Here is a 15346-nt window from a genome sequence, read left to right on the forward strand (position 1 = left end):
AACTTCTGTACTTAGTCCCCTGACTGATGAAGGCCTTACTCACCGCCCTGTCTACCTGTGTTGGCACTTTCAGGGAGCTACATTGTGAAGCCTGACAGGGGAGTGACAGAGATCCTCCCCATAGTGAAACAACAGCGGGGAGCAGGGTGTGGGTGAAGACCCATGACCTGCAGTAGTACAGACTCAGTATGGGAAGGTGTTTCCTCCCACCTCCTGTATCAAAAGCCAGAATCAGAATCACAATGAGATTTAATATCATTGGCATACGTCGTGAAGTTTGTTAACTGTGCGGCAGCAGTGTACTGCGATGTATGATAAACATAGAAAAGAATCTGTGAATTACAGTAAGTACAGTTGCAAGAAAAACTTTGTGAAACCTTTGCAATTACATGATTTTCTGCATAAATTACTCATAAAATGTGGTCTGATCTTCATCTAAGTCACAATAATAGACAAACACAATCTGCCTAAACTAATAACACACAAACAATTATACTTTTCAGGTCTTTATTGAACACATTTCTTAATCATTCGCAGTCCAGGCTGGAAAAATATGTGAACCCTTGTATTTAATAACTGGCAGAACTTCCACCAAACATTTCCTGTAGCTGCTGAGCAGACTTGCAGAACAGCAAGGAGGAATTTTAGACCATTCCTCCGGTTCATCAATATTTCCGGAATACCTTGCTACAATTTTGAATTCATTGTTCCCTCAACAACTGCAAGCTGTCCAGGCCCTGAGGCAGCAAAGCAGCCCCAAACCATGATGCTCCTTCCACCATGCTTCACAGTTGGGATGAGGTTTTGGTGTTGGTGTGCAGTGCCCTTTTTCCTCCAAACACAGCAGTGTGCATTTCTGCCAAGAAAGTTGTCTCAGAAGCATTGTGGAACATCCAGGTGGTCTTTTGCAAACTTGAGACATGCAGCAATGTATTTTTTGGACAGTGGTCGTTTCCCTGTGGTGTCCTTACATGAACATCATTCTTGTTCAGTGTTTTTCTTATAGTGGCCACATGAACAGAGACTTTATCAAGTTCTAGAGATTTCTGCAGGTCTTTTGCTGTTACCCTTGGGTTCTTTTCCACCTCCTTCAGCATTGCACGTTGCACTCTTAGTGTGATCTTTGCAGGACACCCACACCTGGGAAGAGTAGCAACGGGACCAAATTTCCACCATTTTTCTTACTGTGGACTGAATGCTCAGGTCTTTAGAAATTTTTTGTAGCCTTTTCCAGCTTCGTGCATCTCTACAATTCTTCGACCATAAGACATTGAAGCAGAATTAGGCCATTTGACCTGTCGAGTCTGCTCTGCCATTTCACCAAGGCTGATCCAATTTTCCTCTTTGCCTCAGTCTCCTTCATTTTCCCCGTATCCCTTCGTGCCCTGACCAATCAAGAATCTCAACCTCTGCCTTAAATATACATAGAGACTTGGCATCAAATGTTGCCTGTGGCAACAAATTCCACAGATTCACCTCTCTCTGGCTAAAGAAATTCCTCCTCATCTCCATTCTAAAAGGATGCCCCTCTATCCTGAGGCTGTGTCCTCTGCTTTTAGACTCTCCCACCACAGGAAACATCCTCCCACATGTTCTCTTATCACTTCAACATTCGATAAGTTTCATAAGAACATAAGAGATAGAACGTAGAAATCTGCAGCACATTACAGGCCCTTCAGCCCACAATGTAGTGCCGACCATGTAACCTACTCTGGAAACTGCCTAGAATTACCCTACCGCATAGCCCTCTGTTTTTTCAAGCTCCATTACCTCTCTAGATGTCTCTTAAAAGAGCCTATTTTATCCGGCTCTACTACTACCACTGCCAGTGTCTTCCATGCACCTGCCACTCTGTGTGGAAAAACTTACCCCTGACATCCCCTCTGTGCCTACTTCCAAGCACCTTAAAACTGTCCCCTCGTGCTAGCCATTTCAGCCATAGGAAAAGGCCTCTTTTGATCCACATGATCAATGTCTCTCATCATCTTATAAGATAATGGAAGGAGCAGGAGTCGGCCATCCAGCCCGTTGAGCCTGCTCCGCCATTTAATAAGATCATGGCTGATCTAGGCATGGACTCACCTCCACCTACCTGCTTTTTCCCCATAACCTTTAATTCCCCAACTATGCAAAAACCTATCCCACCTTGTCTTAAATATGTTTACTGAGGGAGCCTCCACTGCTTCATTGGGCAGAGAATTCCACAGATTCACCACTCTCTAAGAAAAGCAGTTCCTCCTCATTTCTGTCTTTGAATCTTGAGGCCATGTCCCCTAATTCTAGTCTCAACTACCAGTGGAAGCAACTTTGCTGCCTCTATCTTATCTATCCCTTTCATAATTTTATATGTTTCTATAAGATCTCTTCTCATTCCTCTGATCCAATTTCAATGAGGTCACCCCTCTTTCTTCTGAATTCTAGTGCATACAGGCCCAGAGCCATTAAACTCTTCATATGACAAGCCATTCAACCTGGAATCATTTTCATGAACCTCCTTTGAACCCTCTCCAGTTTCAGCACATCCTTTCGAAGATAAGGGGCCCAAAACTGCTCTCAATTCTGCATGAGGCCTCACCAGTGCTTTATAAAGTCTCAACATTACATCCTTGCTTTTATATTCTAGTCCTCTTCTTCTAAAGTCTTTTGAAAGTTGTTTGAATCAACGCATGGTGCACATAAACAGATCTTTCTTGAGGAGAGCAGGCTCTGTCAGTACCCTGACCTTGTGTGTCTTGTTTATAGGACAGAGCACCTCTACAACCCACAGCTCCAATCTCATTGACTGGAACACCTGACTCCAAATAACTTTTGTAGAAGGCATTACCCCAGATACTTTTTTTTTGTTTTTTTTAAACCTAGATTGTGGTGGTTTAAATGGTGTGTTCAGTATTAATGAGAAGTATAATTGTTTGTGTGTTATTAGTTTAAGCTGATTGTGTTTGTCAATTACTGTGACTTAGATGAAGATCAGACCACATCTTATGAGTAATTAATACAGAAAACCAGGTAACTGCAAAGGGTTCACAGAGTTTTTCTTGAAAGTGTATAAATTTTAAATGGTTAAATTAAATAAGTAGTGCAAAAACAGAAATAAAAAAAAGTAGTGAGGTGTATTGTTCATGGGTTCAATGTCCATCCAGAAAACAGATAGCAGAGGGGAAGAAACTAATAGAAACATAGAAAACCTACAGCACAATTTCAGCCCACAATGCTGTACCGAACATGTACTTACTTTAGAAATTACCTAGGGTTATCCATAGCCCTCTATTTTTCTGAGCTCCATGTACCTAACCAGGAGTCTCTTAAAAGACCCTATCAAATCCACCTCTACCACTGTCGCCGGCAGCCCATTCCACGCACTCACCACTCTGCGTAAAAAACTTACCCCTGACATCTCCTCTGTACCTACTTCCAAGCACCTTAAAACTGTGCCCTCTTGTGATAGCCATTTCAGCCCTGGGAAAAAGCCTCTGACTATCCACACGATCAATGCCTCCCATCATCTTATACGCCTCTATCAGGTCACCTCTCATCCTCCATCACTCCAAGGAGAAAAGGCCAAGTTCACTCAACCTATTCTCATAAGGCATGCTCCCCAATTCAGGCAACATCCTTGTAAATCTCCTCTGCACCCTTTCTATAGCTTCCACATCCTTCCTGTAGTGAGGCAACCAGAACTGAGCACAGTACTCCAAGTGGGATCAGACCAGGGTCCCATATAGCTGCAACATTACCTCTCAGATCTTGATGAAGGCCAATGCACTGTATGCCTTCTTAACCACAGAATCAACCTGCGCAGCAACTTTGAGTGTCCTATGGACTCAGACCCCAAGATCCGTCTTACCATTAATACTATATTCCACCATCATATTTGACCGACCAAAATGAACCACCTCACACTTATCTGGGTTGAACTCTATCTTCTCAGCCCTGTTTTGCATCGTATTGATGTCCCGCTGTAACCTCTGACAGCCGTCCACACTATCCACAACACCCCCAACCTTTGTGTCATCAGCAAATTTACTAACCCATCCCTCCACTTCCTCATCCAAGTCATTTATCAAAATCACAAAGAGTAGGGGTCCCAGAACTGATCCCTGAGGCACACCATTGGTGACCAGCCTCCATGCAGAATATGACCCATCTACAACCACTCTTTGCCTTCTGTGGGCAAGTCAATTCTGGATTCACAAAGCAAGGTTCCCTTGGATCCCATGCCTCCTTACCTTCTCAATAACCCTTGCATGGGGTATCTTATCAAATGCTTTTCTGAAATCCATATACGCTGCATCTTGTGCTCTACCATCATCAACATGTTTAGTCACATCCTCAAAAAATTCAATCAGGCTCATAAGGTACAACCTGCCTTTGACAAAGCCATACTGACTATTCCTAATCCTATTATGCATCTCCAAATGTTCATAAATCCTGCCTTTCAGGATCTTCTCCATCAACTTACCAACCCCGGAAGTAAGACTCACTGGTCTATAATTTCCTGGACTATCTCTACTCCCTTTCTTGAATAAGGGAACAACATCTGCAACCCTTCAATTCTCCAGAACCTCCCCCGTTCCCATTGATGATGCAAAGATCATTGCCAGCGATCAAGCTGTTCCTGAATTGCTGAGTGTGTGCCTTCTGGCTCCTATAGCTCCTCCCTGACGGGAGCAATGAGAAGAGGGTGTGCCTTGTTTTGTGGGGGCCAGCAGACTAGTTGGCCCCTCTGGACCCCAGCCTTCCCACTGAGTTCAGGAATGGTCTGACTTTGTCCTCATCTCTGCTTCCCTGCCTGTTCCCCACAGTGCCTGATTGCTAAAGCACGTGGGAGAGGTACAGATGGAGGGCTAAGGCTCTTGGTGTGGTGAGCGTGGGGACACAGAAGGCTGTGTAAATGGAGAGAGCGGACAGAGGCTCTGGCGTGAAGGGAGATGACATCCCCATACACAGAACACAGGAAGCCGGCACGTGGGGACAGTGAGTCATTTGCAGGGAAAGTGTCCGGCTGGTGTTTATCACAGTGGCAAGGGTCTGTAACAGTGGACTGGGGTTGGACCTCACCTGGAGTACGGTCGCAGTGCTGCTGCTTTTGTTGAAGGAGAGACCCCGGTGTTGGGCGCAGGGCAGAGCAGGGTGACTGGGACCACCCCAGGGTGCTCTCACCAGCAGAGGCTGAGAAGGGTGGAGTGGTGCTGGCTGCAGGAGTGACTCAAGAAATCAGAGATGCTGAGGGGCCGCACCGAGGAGATGCGAAGAGGTTCCCTCCAGTGGAGAATGGAAACGGGAGCTGGGGGTGTCTGGGAATATGGGGGTCTGCCCAATTCTTACCGTGAATCTGTGGAACATTGAAAAGAGAGCCCCACCCTGTCACTGAGTGTGTTCTGGTTCCAGTGGTCAGCCTATATTGGGGGGGGTGAATAGGTCAGGGTGGGGAACATGCAAGGAAGTGGTCAGACCGGCCATGATCTCAGAGGTAGGGCAGGGAGCAGGAGGGGCTGAATGGCCTATAGGCTCTGAAATCAGTTTTACCATTTGGGAGGTGAGAGGAAAATGCTTCCCTCACTTGCCCCCACCCACCCACACTGGGTCTGTACCTATGCAGGACATGGGGGGGGTGGTTCTCTGTCTCTCTCTGTTCCAGACACCTTCCTCTCCCCTTTAATCCATGCCTCAGTTCCTGTAAACCTCTGTTCCCGATCTCAGGGAAATTGCTTCTTCCTATTTACTCTGCCCAGACCCCTCACCATTTTACACCCTCCACTGTCTCCACTGTTCCTGGGGAGGCAAGCCCAGCCTCTCCCATTTCTCCTCAGAGTGACAGTGTTTCAGTCCGGGCTGGAACACTTAATTCTGCATTCTGTTGTTTTCCCTTGAGCTACCTTGATGCACTGTAGTGTGAAAACGATACGCATAGATTACATTCAAAACAGTTTCTTACCATATCTCAGTACATGTGACAATTTACCTTCCAGGTCAAAGCAGCCATTTGATTGGCAACCCCTCCAACACCCCAAATACTCCCTCCCTCCACCTGCCTAACTCTCCTTCTCTCCAAAAATGATGTGTGCTTGTCAGAAAATGAATCGATATCCCTTTCCCCTCACTTACTGACTCTCTCGCTCTCTGCCCCTTCCTCCTCCCTCATCCACCCTTTACTCCCTCCCCTCTTCCCCACTCTTCTACAGGGTCTCTCTCATTCAGGACAACCAGGTTGTCTCCAGTGAGGCTTACCTGCTGTTCTACGAGTTGGATCAAGGGGTACCGTCACGGTGAGATTTGAAGAGGATGTCGGTTAAGCTGGGTCATCTCAAGGCACCTTCCACCTTGCCGACACGCCGGAGATTTAACCAGAGGCAGAGAGAGAGAGAGAAGAGCAGATTAAAGTAATGGCTTTGGGCAGTAGCTGTCTTTGCCTGGTCTGCCTGGGGCTGGGACGGGGAGGGTGGGTTGGGAATGGATCATGGCCAGGATAGGGAGAGCAATCACAAAGATCCCAGGTTGCATCCCCATCAGCTTACTGACCCCTGGCCTCAATCATCTCCCGCTGACCCCCTGATTCTGCCCAATCCCTGTCCGCGGTCACTGACCTATAACCCTGACCCTCGTTACTAACCTCTCCCCAGTCACTGACCCCTGATTCTGGTCACTGATCCCTGTGTTGAACTGACTTGGGGGCTTTTTATCTCCCTCATGATCATCTGATGACAGTTTTTCTTATCCCCTCCCCACTCCCCTCTCTCACTCCCTCTGTCCCCTCTCTCTTGATCCCACTTTCTCTCCAAAATTTCTCCATCCCTCTTACTCTTTCACATCCTCGGTGGTGAAAGCAAAAGGGCTTCAAGAACTAAGAGAGAGATTGTGAGGAGTCCCCAGGGCAGCAACTGGGCACAGCCACCCTCAGCTAGTCCATCCTCCCATGCTGAGGTCACACGTAAACTGCATAACATCAGTTCCATTTCCTCCTCAGCCTCTACCTTTGCCCCCCTCTCTCCACATCACCCTCACTGTTTACTGTAAATATGTAAATACAAATGGTCAACTGTAAATCTTGTGACAGTATCAAGCTGTACAGAAAGATACTACCTGTGCACACAAAATAAAATATTTTCCAGTTCTGTCTTGTTTCTGTTGTTTGCACCTCGTGGTTTGTTCTCTGGCCTCTGAACCTTATCACAACCACTCATTATCAATGCTCTTAAACTATTTTCCATTCAGAGTTTCAATGTCAACAGTCCTGCTGCAGCTGCAGACCTGGTCTACTGACCCCTGCCGGTGTGATTGTGTGAATGAGACAAGGGATGGCATCAGCCTGATGTAGCACCATCTTCCCCTTTATATGTCAGCATCACTAAACTGCAGTGACTGTTTACATATGAAAACACAAGAGCTTCAAGGGCTAAGAAAGAGGTTGTGAGGAGTTCCCCAGGGCAGTGTCCTGGGCCCAACCACCTCTAGCTGCTCCATGAGAACTATTCTTGCATCCTGAGGTCAGGAGTGGGGATGTTCACTGGTGACTGCGCAATGTTCAGTTCCATTTCCACCTCAGCAGGTGAAGCAGCTCCTGTCTGCATGCAGCAAGACCCAGACGATATTCAGACATGGGCAAAGAAGTGACAGGTTCATCACACCACACAGATACCAGGTAGTGACCATCCCCAGCAACAGAGTCTGACCAACTCCCCCTGATATTCCCATTGTCCAGTCCCCCCACCATCAATACCCTGGGGTCACCACTGACCAGAAACTCAACTGGATGTGTCACATCAACACCATGTCTACAGCAGCAGGTCAGAGACCAGGGATCCTGTGGGAGTGACTCACCTCCTCACACCCCAATGCCTTTCCCACATCTACAAATCAGGAATGTGATAGAACACTCTCCACTTGCCTGAGTGAGGGCGGCTCCAACAACCAGGACAAGGAACTTCTCAATCAGCTCCCCAACCACCTCCTGAAAGATTGGCTCCCTCTGCAGCCCTAACACTCTCCTGCCACTTCTGATATGCTGTGACTACAGTGCCCACCTCAAAGTTACTATTTACACATCACTTTCCTGGACAAATGATTGGCATTTACTGTGAGGGACAGAATAAGCCCTCACCTAGACAGCATAGGTCAATCAGGCACTATATGATTCTGCCGTCTAAGTTAATTTGGGTTCATTGCAAGTCTCAATGAAGGCAAAATGCTACAGTCTACCTGAGTATTATCAAAGATTTTCACATCGTTGATTCATAACCAGCGAAATCCAGAGGTTCAGTGTTCCATCCATTGCTTCATTTTGTAGGCAGTAGTGATAACCAACCAAATGTGTGGTCACAGAAACAAGCCTTGTAGTTGCCAGTGAGGAGGAAAGATTCCAACCGTGGTGAGACAAATTGGGTTTGGACAGGAAGGAGGTGACTGTAGTTAACACATAAATATGTGGTGATGGACTGAAGTTGCAGGACTGGGGTCTGGGGTGTAGAGGGACGGAGGAAATGTCCGTTCACAGTTCCTTAAAGGAGTGGGACAACAGGATCCAGGGCTAGAAAGGCAGGTGGTTCACATTCTCCCAGCTGAGCCACAATATAAGGGAGGGGATGGTGAAGTTAGTCTGACACTGGGGGAAGTTGTGGTCACCACATCCCGAGAGAAACTGGGTCCCATCAGATGGTGGGGGGGGGGTGGGGCAGAGGTTGTGAGGAAGTTGCTGAAACAAGAATACTATCGCTGTGAGGAGAAAGGGGAGACAGAGAAGGGGTGTGAATCGGTGATGAGTCTAGACAGAGTAAATACAAAGGAGCAATTTCACTGAGACCAGATGCAGAGATTTACAAAAACTAGGGCAAGGATTAAAGGAGAAGAGATGGTGTTTCCCCAGAGGTTGGAGGTCTGAGATGCACTGCTTGGCAGGGGAAGAATCAGAAATAGATTTAGTATCACTGACGTGCAGTATGTTGTGAAATGTGTTGTTCCGCAGCAGCAACACATAATAAAATCTAAAAATTACAATGGAACTATACAAAACTAGTAGAAAAATAGAGAAAAACATAGTGAGATAGTGTACATGGGTTCAATGGCCATTCAGAAATCTGATGGTAGAGGAGAAGAGGCTCTTCCTGAAACATTGGGAGTGTACCTTTGGGCTCCTGTACCTGCACCTTGATGATAGCAATGAGAAGATGGCATGTCCTTGGTGATGGAGGTCCTAAATGATGGATGCCACCTTGTCAAGATGTCTTCAGTGCTGGGGAGAGTAGTGCCCATGATGGAATTGGCTGAGTTTTCAACTATCTATAGCCTTTTCTCATCCTGTGCAGTGACCCCTCCTTACCAGACAGAGATGCAACCAGATCAGTACATCTGTAGAAATTTGAGAGTTTTGGTGACAAGACCCTTTCCACAGTTATGCAGCTGGGAGTGTTGAAGAGCTGCAAACTACAGAGGAACAGACCCAAGATGAGATGGGTGAGGTGGAGGGGAGGGAAGCACAAGTAGAATGCTCCCGATGTTATATTTGAATGCACTATACAGGAAAAGGCAGATGATTTTGTAGTGCAGTTAGAAATTGGTAGGTATGATGTTGTGGGAACCATTGAGACATGGCTGAAAGAAGATCATAGTTGGAGCTTAACACCTGAGGATACATCTTGTATTGAACGGACACCCACGTTGGCAGGGGTGGTGAGCCGGCTATATAAGTGAAAAAAATTAAATCAAATCCTGAGAAAAAGGTGACATAGAAGATCGTTAAAGTGAAGAAGCTGCAAGGGTTAAAAGATCCTTCTGGGAGTTATACAAGACCATGAGGAAAAGGAGTAGCAGTAGGCCAATTGGCCCATCAAGTCTGCTTCACCATTCCATAATGGCTGATTCATTTCTCATCTCTACCCCAATCTCCTAACTTCTTCTTGCCCTGTCCAATCAAGAATCTATCAACCTCTACCTTAAATATACATAAACACTTGCACTCAGTGGCTGCCTGTGACAATAAATTCCAAAGATTCACCACTCTCTGACGAAAGAAATTCCTTCTCATCTCTGTTCTAAAAATACACCCCTGTATTCTGAGGCTGTGTCCTCTGGTCATAGACACTCCCACCAAAGGAAACATCCTCTCCACATCCACTCTATCGAGGCCTTTCACTATTCAATAGGTTTCATTGAGGTTACCCCTCATTCTTCTGAAGGGTTCCTTTACCTTAAGATCTCTAATCAATTCTCATTCATTGTACAACACCCAATCCAGAATGGCTGACCCCCTAGTGGGTTCAACCGTGAGCTACACTGAATAGCCATCTCATAGGCATTCTAGAAATTCACCCTCTTGCAATCCCATACTAACCTGATTTTCCCAATCTACTTGCATCTTCAAGACCCCCATGGCTATTGTAACATTGCCCTTTTGGCATGCATTTTCCATCTCCCATTGTGACTTGTAGGCCTAATCCGTACTACTATTCGGGGATCTAGATATACTGAAACTCCCATCAAAGGTCTTTTTACCTTTGCAATTCCCCAGCTCTATCCACAATGATTCAACACCTTCCAACCCTATATCACCTCTTTCTAATGATTTAATTTCATTTTTTTACCAACAGAGCCACGCTACCCTGCTACCTTCCTGTCTATCCTTCCAATACAAGTGCATCCTTGGACATTAAGCTCCCAGCTATAATCTTCTTTCAGCTATGATTCTGTGATGGCCACAACATCATCCCTGCCAGTCTCTAACTGTGATACGTTCAATGACCTTATTCCATATAATGTGTGCACTCAAATATTAAACCTTCCATCCTGTACTCACCCTTTTTGATTTTATCCACCTTTTACATTGCAACTCATGCTGTTGACTGCAATTTTACCCTATCATCAGCCTCTCCTTCCTAGGAGTCTCACTACTCCTCAGGTAGTTGAACTCATGGTGCAATTAGAGATTGTGTGCCGCTGTGGGCATCACTGAGTCGTGGCTGAAAGACCATGGTTGGGAGCTGAACATCGAAGGATATACTTTGTATTGAAAGGACAGGCGAGAAGGCAAAGGCGGTGGTGTGGCTCTGTTGGTAAGAGATGGAACGACACCTTTTGAAAGAGGTGACATAGGGTCAGAGAATATTGAATCTTTCTGGGTGGAATTAGGAAATTGCAAGTTTGATAAAAACTTTATGAGAATCATATATAGGCCTCCAAATAGTAGCCAAAATATGGGGCTGAGATTGCAAAGAGAGCTGGAAAGGGCATGTAATAAGGGTAATGTCACAATTGTAATGGGGGTCTTCAATATGCAAGGGGATTTGGAAAATCAGGTTTGTATCAGATCACAAGAGAGGAAATTTGTTGAATGCTTATGAGATGGCTTTTTAGAGCAGCTTGTGCTTGAGCCTACTTGGGGAAAGGCCGTCATAGATTGGGTGTTGTGTAATAACCAAGATCTTATTAGAGAGCTTAATGTAAAGGAACCCTGAGGAGGCAGTGATCATATGATTGAATTCATACTGCAACTTGAGAGGGAGAAGCACAACTCACATGTATCAGTATCACAATGGAATAAAGGAAATTGCAGAGGCACGAGAGCAGAGCTTGCCCAGGTAGATTGGAGGAAGATATTGGCGGGGATGACGGCAGAACAGAGATGGCTGAAGTTTTTGGGAATAGTTCATTAGGTGCAGGATAGGTATGTCTCACAGAAAAAGAACTGTGGCTAACAAGTGAGTTAAGGACCGCATAAAAGCCAAGGAAAGGGCTATAATGTTACAAAAGTGATTGGGAAGTTGGATAATTAGAAAGTTTTTAAAATCCAACAAAAAGCAACTGAAAAAAAGCTATAAGAAGGGAAAAGATAAAATATGAGGGCAAGCTAGTCAATAATATAAAGCAGGACACCAAAAGTTTTTTCAGTTATATAAAGAGTAAATGGTAGGTGAGAGGTGATATTGGACGACTGGAAAATGATACTGGTGAGATAGTCAAGGGAGAGGTAGAAATGCCAGATGAGCTAAATAAGTACTTTGCCTCCATCTTCACTGTGGAAGATAGTGTGCCAGAGGTCCGTGAGTGTCAGGGAGCAGCAGTGAGTGCCATTGCTATTACAAAGGAAAAAGTGCCAGGCAAACTCAAAGGTCTTAAGGTGGATAAGTCACCTGGACCACGTGGACTACATCCCAGAGTCCTGAGAGAGGTTGCTGAAGAGATAACGGATGCATTGGTCATGATCTTTCAGGAATCACTTGATTCTGGCATGGACCTAGAGGACTGGAAGATTGCAAATATCGCTCCACTCTTTAAGAAGGGAGGAAGGCAAAAGAGAGGAAGTTATAGGCCAGTTAGCCTAACCTCAGTGGTTAGGAAAGTGTTGGAATCTATTATTAAGGATGAGGTTTTGGAGTACTTGGAGACTACTGATAAAATAAGTCAAAGTCAGCATGGTTTCTGAGAAAAGAATCTTAACAAATCTGTTAGATTTCTTCGAGGAAGTAACAAGCAGGGTGGACAAAGGAGAGGCAGTGGATGTCATTTACTTGGATTTTCAGCAAGCATTTGATAAGGAGCCACACATGAGGCTGCTTAACAAGATAAAAACCTATGACATTACAGGAAAGATACTGCCATGGATAGAGGAATGGTTGACAGGCAGGAGGCAGTAATTGGGAATAAAGAGGACCTTTTCTGGTTGGCTGCCGGTGACTAGTGGTGTTCCTCAGGGGTCAGTATTGGGACTGCTACTTTTCACATTGTTTGTCAATGATTTAGATAATGGAATTGATGGCTTTGTGGCAAAGTTTGCGGATGATACGAAGATAGGTGGAGGGGTAGGTAATGCTGAGGAAGCAATGTGATTGCAGCAGGACTTAGACAAATTGGAAGAATGGGCAAAAAAGTGGCAGATGGAATGCAGTGTTGGGAAACGTATGGAATGCATTTTGGCAAAAGGAACAATAATACAGTCTATTATCTAAGTGGGGAGAAAATTCAAACATCAGAAGTTCATAGGGACTTAGGAGTCCTTGTGCAAGACTCCCAGAAGGTTAACTTACAGGCCGAGTCTGTAGTAAAGAAGGCAAATGCAATGTTGGTATTTATTTCAAGGGGAACAGAATATCTTGTAAAAGCGGAAGATAATACTGAGGCTTTATAAGACACTAGTCAGGCTGCACTTGGAGTATTGTCAACAGTTTTGGGTCCCATATCTCAGAAAGGATGTGTTGTCATTGGAGAGAGTCCAGAGGAGGTTCTTGAGGATGCTTTGGACCTGTAGTCGTTGGAATTTAGAAGAATGCGGAAAGATCTCGTTGAATCCTATTGAATGTTGAAAGGACTATATTGGGTGGATGTGGAGAGGATGTTTCCTATGGTGGGGGTATCCAGAACTGGAGGACACAGCCTCAACATTGAGGGATGACCCTTTAGAACAGAGGTAAGGAGGAAGTCTTTAACCAGAGATTAGGAAATCTGTGGAATGCTCTGCCACAGACTGCGGTGGAAGCCCATTTCCATGCATACATTTAAGGCAGAAGTTGATCGTTTTCTGATCGGTCAGAGCATCAAAGGATATGGCGGGAAGGTGGGTGTACGGGGTTGAGTGGGATCCAGGGTCAGCCATGATGGAATGGCAGAGCAGACTTGACAGGTGGAATGGCTTTATTCCGCTCTTATATCTTATGGTCTTACATATTGCCTCTGTTTTTAAACCTCCCTCTGCACTATCACTCTGGTTCCTATTCCCATTTTAAACCCACTTGAACAAGAGTACCTGGAGGCAGATGACAAGATAGGCCAAAGCCAGCATAGTTTCCTGAAAGGAAAATCCTGCCTGACTAACCTACTGCAATTTTTTGAGGAAATTACAATCAGGGTAGACAAAGGGGATGTAGCAGACGTGGTGTACTTGGATTTTCAGAAGCCCTTTGACAAGGTGCCGTACATGAGGCTGCTTAGCAAGATAAGAGCCCATGGAATTACAGGGAAGTTACTAGCGTGGGTGGAACATTGGCTGATCGGCAGAAAATGGAGAGTGGGAATAAAGAGATCCTATTTTGGCTGGCTGCTGGTTACCAGTGGAGTTCCACAGGGGTCGGTGTTGGGACCGCTGCTTTTTATGATGTATGTCAATGATTTGGACTGTGGGTTTAATGGACTTGTAGCTAAATTTGCCGATGATACAGAGGTAGGTGGAGGAGCGGGTAGTGTTGAGGAAACAGAGAGCCTGCAGAGAGGCTTAGATAGTTTAGGTGAATGGGCAAAGAAGTGGCAAATGAAATACAATGTCAGAAAGTGTATGATCATGCACTTTGGTGGAAGAAATAAACGGGCAGACTATTATTTAGATGGGGAGAGAATTAAAAATGCAGAGATGCAAAGGGACTTGGGAATCCTTGTGCAGGATACCCTAAAGGTTAACCTCCAGGTTGAGTTGGTTATGAAGAAGGCAAATGCAATGTTGGCATTCATTTCTCGAGGTATAGAATATAAGCCCAGGGATGTGATGTTGAGGCTCTATAAGGCACTCGTGAGACCACACTTAGAGTATTGTGTGCAATTTTGGGCTCCTTATTTTAGAAAGGATATACTGATATTGGAGAGGGTTCAGAGAAGATTCACAAGAATGATTCCAGGAATGAAAGGGTTACTGTATGAGGAACGTCTGGCAGCTCTTGGGCTGTATTCCCTGGAGTTCAGGAGAATGAGGGCAGATCTCATAGAAACATTCCGAATGTTTAAAGGCCTGAACAGGTTACATATGGCAAAGTTATTTCCCATGGTAGGGGAGTCCAGGACAAGAAGGCATGACTTAAGGATTGAAAGACGTCCACTTTGAACAAAGATGCAGAGAAATTACTTCAGTGTGAGGGTGGTAAATCTGTGGAATTTGTTGTCATGAGTGGCTGTGGAGGCCAAGTCATTGGGTGTATTTAAGGCAGAGATAGATAGGTTCTTGATTAGCCAGGGAATCAAAAGGTCTGGGGAGAAGGCAGGAGGGTGGGGATGACTGGAATAATTGGATTAGCCCATGATTAAATCACGGAGAAGACTCAATGGGCCGAATGGCCTACTTTCTGCTCCTATATCTTATGGTCTTATGGTCTCAACAACTCGAGCCAACTTGTCCGCAAGGATATTGGACCCCCTCAGATTCAGGTGTAATCCTTCCTTTTTGTACAGGTCATTTCTTCCCGAGACGGGATCCCAATGATCCATAGATCTGAACCAGTTCCTCAGCCACGCACTCATCTGCCACAGCATCCTATTCTTACCCTCACTGGCATCTGGCACAGGCAGCAATCCAGAGATGACAACTTCAGAGGTCCTGTTTCTCAGCTTTCTACCTAGCTCCCTGAAAGCTCTCCTCAAGACATCCTCACCTTGGCTA

The 15346-nt window shown here is 45.4% G+C and overlaps 1 protein-coding gene across 5 annotated transcripts in view; it reads left to right on the top strand.

Moving 5' to 3' along the window:
- Positions 1-7108, top strand: part of LOC140210158 (ubiquitin carboxyl-terminal hydrolase 2-like) — a 52428-nt gene extending 45320 nt beyond the window's left edge. For all 5 annotated transcript variants that reach the window (XM_072279054.1, XM_072279059.1, XM_072279056.1 and 2 more), the window contains one exon: positions 6183-7108. In XM_072279054.1, coding sequence (XP_072135155.1) covers positions 6183-6270 — 88 coding nt within the window. In that variant the 3' untranslated portion in view covers positions 6271-7108. The remainder of the gene's footprint in view (positions 1-6182) is intronic.
- The last annotated feature ends 8238 nt before the right edge of the window (positions 7109-15346 follow it).

This window comes from Mobula birostris, chromosome 14, assembly GCF_030028105.1.
Source record: "Mobula birostris isolate sMobBir1 chromosome 14, sMobBir1.hap1, whole genome shotgun sequence".
NCBI classification, from domain to species: domain Eukaryota; kingdom Metazoa; phylum Chordata; class Chondrichthyes; order Myliobatiformes; family Myliobatidae; genus Mobula; species Mobula birostris.